The sequence below is a fragment of the Ursus arctos genome, unplaced genomic scaffold (assembly GCF_023065955.2).
Source record: "Ursus arctos isolate Adak ecotype North America unplaced genomic scaffold, UrsArc2.0 scaffold_1, whole genome shotgun sequence".
Classification (NCBI taxonomy): domain Eukaryota; kingdom Metazoa; phylum Chordata; class Mammalia; order Carnivora; family Ursidae; genus Ursus; species Ursus arctos.
The window spans coordinates 101,211,374-101,218,396 of NW_026622763.1; the positions used below are offsets into that span (position 1 = coordinate 101,211,374).

Consider the following 7,023-nt stretch of genomic DNA (forward strand, 5'->3'; position numbering starts at 1 on the left):
GGAATTCTGCCTGGAAGAACTTTCACTTTCCCTGATTAGAGCTTACAACATCCCTGCAAATTCCGCTTAGTCCATCTTGGGTTTTTCCTCCCCTTCCAAGGGGCCCCTGAGCTTTAAAGAAAGAGTTGAAGAAGCTCCTCAGCCCAGGCTCAGGGTCCTGGGGCCCAGCTCAGTAGGAACAGCCTCGTTAGGCTTCCTACCACCAGCCTCTGCACTCAGGGACCTCCTGACCTCCCTAGGGACCCCTTGGCAGGGAAATACTTCCCTGTCACGGCTGTCCTCCAGGGGCTCAGGGCCTGCCTCTGGAGCCAGGCAGGCCTCCCGGCTTTGTTTACTATGAGACTTCTCCCACTCCCACTGGGCTTCCCCCCGCCCCAGGGCACCTCTATTTCCTCCACTGTAAGGTGGAAATAATAATAGTACGTGCCCCTAGGAGTAAGTGATTCATGTGTGAGCCTAGAATCGTGCTTCACAGAGTGTAACTGCTTCATGAATGTTAGCTGTTACTTACTGGACCGTGAAATGCTTCCACTTCCATTCTCTGGGCATTTTGGAGGTCCTACTGTCAGCTCAGCGATGGGACCCTGACATGGAACAAAACTACAACAGATAGGTGACAACAGCCAGACCTGACAACAGCCAGACCCGGGGAGGTTTTTACCAGCTAGAGGATCACCCCAGAGCCTGCTGGGCCAAGAATGGCCCTCTGTGTGGTGTGTCTGCTTGAGGCCACTGCCCTGGAACGGCTGGGTCCGGCACACACACATACAGGTTAATAAAGGCTGGGGACTAAAAGGGTTTTGAGTGAAATACTTGTTGATGGATGAAGATAGGAGGTCCTGGCCAGGCAAGCAGGCCTTCCCTTGGCAGTGAGGAGGGCCTCCACTTGGGGGCACAGAGAAGGCTTCCAGAGCTCTGGCCCCTGACACAGGCAGCCCAGCCTCCTCGGGGCCTCTTTCCCCAGGGACATTGCTCCCCCAAGTCCCTCTTCCCTGCAGACCAGCCCTAGATAGCTGGCCCAGGGGCCCAAACAGCAGGGTGCAGGGAGGTCTGCCTGGGGAGGGGAAAAGGGAAGAAGGCAGAGGAAGGAAAGGGAATCCCTGTCCTCCTCTGCCTCCGCTACCACCGAAAAGTCCCGAATGGGGGCCAGAGGGAGATGGCGGGAACCTGGGGGCGCATGGAAGGTGGGCGGTGGGTGGTGTCCCGGTTCACACGCGTTCAGAGGGACCGACGACCCCAGGGAAGCTCCGCGGGGGGGAATCGAGTATTCGGGGACGAGAGTGACCCTCGTGGGCTCCGAAGTCCCGACTGGGCCACTCCGGGTCGGGCCTCGGGTTCCGCCTCCGCGAAATGGGCCACTGGCGCTGGCCGCGGTGCAGAGCGCCGGCGGTGCGGCCGAGGGGCGGGAGGGCCGGGGGCGCCGAAGGGGTTAATGCACCTGGGCGGCCGCGGCCCCTCCCGGCCCCTCCTCCGGCCGCGGGGAAGAGGAAAGTCGCGGCGGGGGCGCGGCCGGGCCTTTGCTCCCGCCCGCCTCGTCCCCGTCCCCGCCCGCCGTCCCCGAGCCGCGGCGCCCAGAGCTGCGACCCGCGCGCCCCGCTCCGCCGGCGCCCCGGCCCGGGCCGCCATGTCTCTGTGGTGAGTGGGAGCCCGGCAGGGCCGTCGGGCGGGGGGCCGGGGCGGGGGGCGCGGGGACCCCCGGCTCCCTCCCCCGAGGTCGGGGGACGCACGGGCGTGGGGGGCGCCGGGCCGCTCCCGGGGACGGGAGGATAATGCTGCGCTGGGTGCCCTGGGGCTGGCCTCAGTTTCCCGGAACGGACGGGCTCGGCGGCGGCGCTCGGAATGCCCGGCGGTGCGCGGCGCCCGAACCAACCGGACGGGGCCGGGACCATCCGGGCCCGTGCGCGCTGCCCTCGCCGGCGGCCCCTCGGCTTCCCTGGGCCCGGGCCCCGAGGCACCCTGATCCCCCTCGGGGACCCCGGGCTTTGGGGACCCAAGGACTCTCCGGGCAACTGGAAGTTGTCCCCCATCCCTAGGGCCTCCTGCGTCCTTGGCAACCCCGCCCCCGCGTCCTCTACCCCCACCCCCGAGGGGCTCTCCTTCCTCCGGGGAGCTAGAGCCTCCGGTCCCGCACCTCTCCCCGGTCCTCTTCTCCTTCCTCCCCTCCGGGACTTTTGTCCTACAAATGGAGTGGGGCGGTGCAGGTGGACCCGCCTGGAGCGGAGGGGTAACCCTGCCGCATCCCCCTCCCCTGGGGTGACCCCCGCGGGACCTCCCCAACTGGGGGGAAGGGGTGCTTCGCTGAAACCACCAGGGCAGGAGACCCTGACCTGGAACATTCTGCTGTCCCTTTTGGGAGGGTTGAGTCTGGGTTCACACCCCCCACTCCAGCACTTGGGGTGACCCAGTCTTCCTCCTGCCGCATACACAGGAAACCCTGGGACCCCATGGGAAAATGTGGCTCCAGGGGGCTCAACAGTCACTTGCCCTGGGTGCCTGCATCTTCAACCGGCCAGTCCTGAGGGCCACCCCAGGCTTCTCCAGAGTCCCTGTGACGGACACTGTAGTCTGTTTCTTCCATTCGCCCTGGCCCTGCAGCTTCCCCCTGGAGGTCAGGGCTGCCTCCTCTTGGCCTGGCCCTGTGAGGCCACACTTCTAGCCTGCCTGTTTCCCAAGAGCCCTCAACCCCTGTGTCTCCGCAAGAGAGACCCGGGCAGGAGGCCTGGCCACCTCCAGAGTGTAAGCCGAGGAGACAGGGTCCTGGGGACATCCCCGCGGCCTCTGCCCTGGGTCTGCCAGGACCTCCTGCAAAAGGCTTTAATTTCTGCTTCTGAAATGGGTGTGGTAGGGGCTCTCTGGGCAAGGAGGGTCCCTGGAGAGTGGGGGTCCAAATGTGTTCCCTTCCCAGGGTGGTAGAGCTCCTAACGGGATGTTAAGAGACTGGGGCCCAGACTGAGGGCAGTGGTAAGAGGGCGGCGGTCATACTAGGAGACGCCGCCCCGTTCTCAGGCCTCCATCAGCCATGCGGGCAGTTTTGCATCGGGTCAGATGGCTGGGGTGGAAGGGGAAGGGACAGACTTCTTCAGCTCCCACGTTAGAGCCTCTCCCCCAAGTCCCCCACAGGTTATTGAGCTCCCAGGCTGTAGAGCAAGCGCTGTGCCTGCCCCTCCCCCTGGTTCACCCCAATGGTTCACCAGGTTTGCACGGGGAAATGAAAGCCAACAGGGCCGCTTGCCGGGGTTGGGGAACAGGCAGAAACCTCCACCAGAGGTCGTCCTTATAGACTCAGCACATCCCCTGACTGCATACCCACTGCGAGCCTGGCCCCTCAGATGGTGCTCCAGTTCCTTGTTATCCTCATTGAGGGAAAAAGAAATCACGGTTTGGAGACGTTAAGGGTGACCCACTCAAAGTCATTTTGCTTGTACGTGACGGAGTCAAAATGTAAACCCAGGCAACCCAACTCTGCATGGCTCGCGTGGGTCCCCTGGTCCCGGCAGAGGCAGGGCAGGGCCGGAGAGGAAGCAGGACCCTCCTCTGACCACTCAGGGGCCTCGGGACTGGAGTCCAAGCCCACTGCAGCTCCAGACAAGTCACAGAGGACTCATCCTTTCCTCTCTCTCCTCTGTACCACCCTCCATCCCCACCCCCCAGGAAGAAAACCGTCTACAAGAGTGTGTGCCTGTCCCTGGCCCTGCTTGTGGCCGTCACGGTATTCCAGCGCAGTCTGACCCCCCACCAGTTTCTGCAAGAGCCCCCGCCACCCACCCTAGAGCTACAAAAGGCCCAAAACCCAAGCGGACACCTGGTGAACCCCAACAGCTTCTGGAAGAACACCAAGGATGCGGCTGCCCCCACGCCCACGGCCCCGCCAGGGCCCCAGACTTGGGACATCAGCACCACTAACTGCTCAGCCAATATCAACCTGACCCACCAGCCCTGGTTCCAGGGCCTGGAGCCCCACTTCCGGCAGTTCCTGACCTACCGCCACTGCCGCTACTTCCCCATGCTGCTGAACCACCCGGAGAAGTGCGGCGGCGCCGTCTACCTGCTGGTGGTGGTCAAGTCGGTCATCACGCAGCACGACCGCCGCGAGGCCATCCGCCAGACCTGGGGCCGGGAGCAGGAGTCGGGCCGCGGCGCCGTGCGCACGCTCTTCCTGCTGGGCACGGCCTCCAAGCAGGAGGAGCGCGCGCACTACCAGCAGCTGCTGGCCTACGAGGACCGGCTCTACGGCGACATCCTGCAGTGGGACTTCCTGGACAGCTTCTTCAACCTGACCCTCAAGGAGATCCACTTCCTCAAGTGGTTCGACATCTACTGCCCCCGCGTCCAGTTCATCTTCAAGGGCGACGACGACGTCTTCGTCAACCCCACCAACCTGCTCGAGTTCCTGGCTGACCGGCAGCCCCAGGAGGACCTGTTCGTGGGCGACGTCCTGCAGCACGCGCGGCCCATCCGCAGGAAGGACAACAAGTACTACATCCCGGGCGTCCTGTACAGCAAGGCCAGCTACCCGCCGTACGCCGGCGGGGGCGGCTTCCTCATGGCCGGCGGCCTGGCCCGGCGCCTGCACCGCGCCTGCGACACCCTGGAGCTCTACCCCATCGACGACGTCTTCCTGGGCATGTGTCTGGAGGTGCTGAGCGTGCAGCCCACCGCCCACGAGGGCTTCAAGACGTTCGGCATCTCCAGGAACCGCAACAGCCGCATGAACAAGGAGCCCTGCTTCTTCCGCTCCATGCTCGTGGTGCACAAGCTGCTGCCCGCCGAGCTGCTGGCCATGTGGGGGCTTGTGCACGGCAACCTGACGTGCGCCCGCAGGCTGCAGGTGCTCTGACCCCGGCCGCACCGCGGGGACAGGCGGGGCCGCGTGTTCCCGAGCCCCAGAGCCGCGATGCCAGGACAGAGACCGGGGGGGCCCCCGCGGGGAGGTGGGGGGGCTGGGGCTTCGTGTGCCCCTGGGTGTGATGGGGCGCAGTTAGCCAGAGGGGGCCTCCCTGCCTGGATGTTACCCATAAAGTGGAGCTGAGGCCCGGGAACCTTTGCAGCTGTCCCGCCAGCGGAAGGTCGTCTTGGGAGCGAGGCCGTGGGCCGCTGGTAGCCCTCCTGACCTGGGTTCCCTGCCTGGCTCCCTGTGACCTGGTGGTCTCTGAAGGAACCCCGTGCTCAGGTACCCGGGTTAGGCCTGGCCCTGGATGGGTCAGTGGCGGCCTCTTGTCTTCACAGAGAAGATTCTCCTTCTCCCATGAAATGCCTCGGTCTCCCCCGCGGGCCCAAGTTGCCCTTTCAGGAGAAGCTCAGCCCTGTGCAGGCTCACAGGCCCTCCCCTCCGACCCCGCAGCCCATGGGTCTCCAGGAGATGGAAGCTCAGAAGGCCCTCAGCACCACCCCCGCCCCCAGACCTGCCTGGAGTCGCTGCTCAGTCTCTGCTCGCAGGTGGCTTCACTCCTGGCTGTGTCCTGTGACACTCCATCCGCCCCTGTCTGGAAGTGCGGCTGGCCGCCCTGACTACCTCAGCAATGCTCAGAACCTCCGGATGGGCTGCAGCCCCACCCCACCCCCGACACAGGGCCAGAGAGCAGTGCTCCAGCCCCCGCAGTCACGGTGCTGCCCAACCTCCCGAGGGCCCTCGTGCGGTCCCACCGAGGCCTGGCTCCCCAGCCGGAAACCAGCCGGTTTGGCCCTGGAGGTGGACATTCCTCTATTACTGTGAAGTTTTATTTATGAAGAATTTGGAGGGAGAGAGTGCCAGGCCTCGGGAGATGTGGTGTTCTTCCTTTCCCTTCCCTCATTCCAGCAAGATACCACCTCCCTCGGCCACTCACCCAGGGCACCCGCATGCCTGTTACAGTCCCCCTCCGGAACCCTGCCCTCCCTGCCTGCCTACTTCTTCAGGGCCTGAGCAGAGCAGCATGGGCCCCTGTGAAGGGATGGAGTGAACCCTCAGGCGTCCTTGGGGATGGGCGCAGAAGGGTGCCACCTCATAACAGGGTGGGGACACCTGGGAAAAGATTGAGGGATCAACTCTGTTTTCTCAATAAAAGGGGGCTGGTTTTTTCTGGTGTGTGACTTCCGTCACCATTTCCATCAGAAAGATCTGGGGCTGGGGTTGCCAGAAATTTCTGAAGACACAGCTTGTTCTTGCTCTTGGCTGCTGGATGCACAAGGACCCCTTGAAGGGCTTTAGAGGGATGCACGTGCCAGGATTAAAGCAGAGAGCACAAGGGCCAGAGTCTAGAGAGCTGGCCTCTAGAGGAGGCGGTGTGGGGGAGAAATATGGCAGCTAACGGAGGGGGGTGGGGGCTGGTCAGGCCCAGTATGAGAAGAGTCAGGAGCCCGTGAGGGAGGCAGGGCCTGTGAGGCCTTCTGGGTTTCAAGAAGGTGTTCAGACTTAATCCTAAGAGAGCAAAGAGGCAAGGAGCAGGGGCCCTGGGTGTGCACCCCCTTCCTCAGGGCTCACTGGTGTCTCCAGCTGGGCCCCGGGAAAGGGAGCTCTCAGTGGAGACTGTGCATTCCCAGCATGGGAACTTCTCGGCCGTGGGCCCCATGGGCAGCCTTGCTCCTGATCCCATTTCAGACCTCAGGGGCCCAGGCCTGGGCTGACAGAGCTGGCAGACGAGTGGGGTGCCGGCATTAGCACAGCAGAAGGAAGGGAGGAAGGTCGGAAGCCCACCAAAGGGGACCAGTGTAATAGGCACCCCAGCACAGGGTGGGGAACAGGCTTCAGCCCTGGGCGTGACACTGCACCTTTGTCTCGAAGGAGGAGTGGCATTCCTGTGGTAGAAGGGGAAGGACGGCTCCCAGGCTGGGGACATGTGCAACAGCCCAGAAGTGCAAAACAGGGGGACATCCGGAGGAGCAGCCGGCTGCCTGGTGTGGACAGTGTGGAGTTGGGAGGGATGGGGTGGGGCGTCCTGGTAAAAAGCCTCGCCTGGCTAAGAGTTAGGATGCTTTCTGCTGGCACTGAGGACTCATCACAGCTTCCAGATCCAAGAACAAACAAGATTAAGATGGGAACCCTAG

General features: G+C 63.6%; 1 protein-coding gene across 1 annotated transcript; it reads left to right on the forward strand.

Moving 5' to 3' along the window:
• Positions 1-1,559: 1,559 nt before the first annotated feature.
• On the forward strand, positions 1,560-6,184 carry B3GNT7 (UDP-GlcNAc:betaGal beta-1,3-N-acetylglucosaminyltransferase 7). Its single transcript, XM_057316742.1, has 2 exons — positions 1,560-1,635; positions 3,652-6,184. Exons 1-2 carry the CDS (start codon positions 1,625-1,627, stop codon positions 4,835-4,837), a joined length of 1,197 nt encoding a protein of 398 aa, XP_057172725.1. The 5' UTR covers positions 1,560-1,624; the 3' UTR covers positions 4,838-6,184.
• Positions 6,185-7,023: the final 839 nt, after the last annotated feature.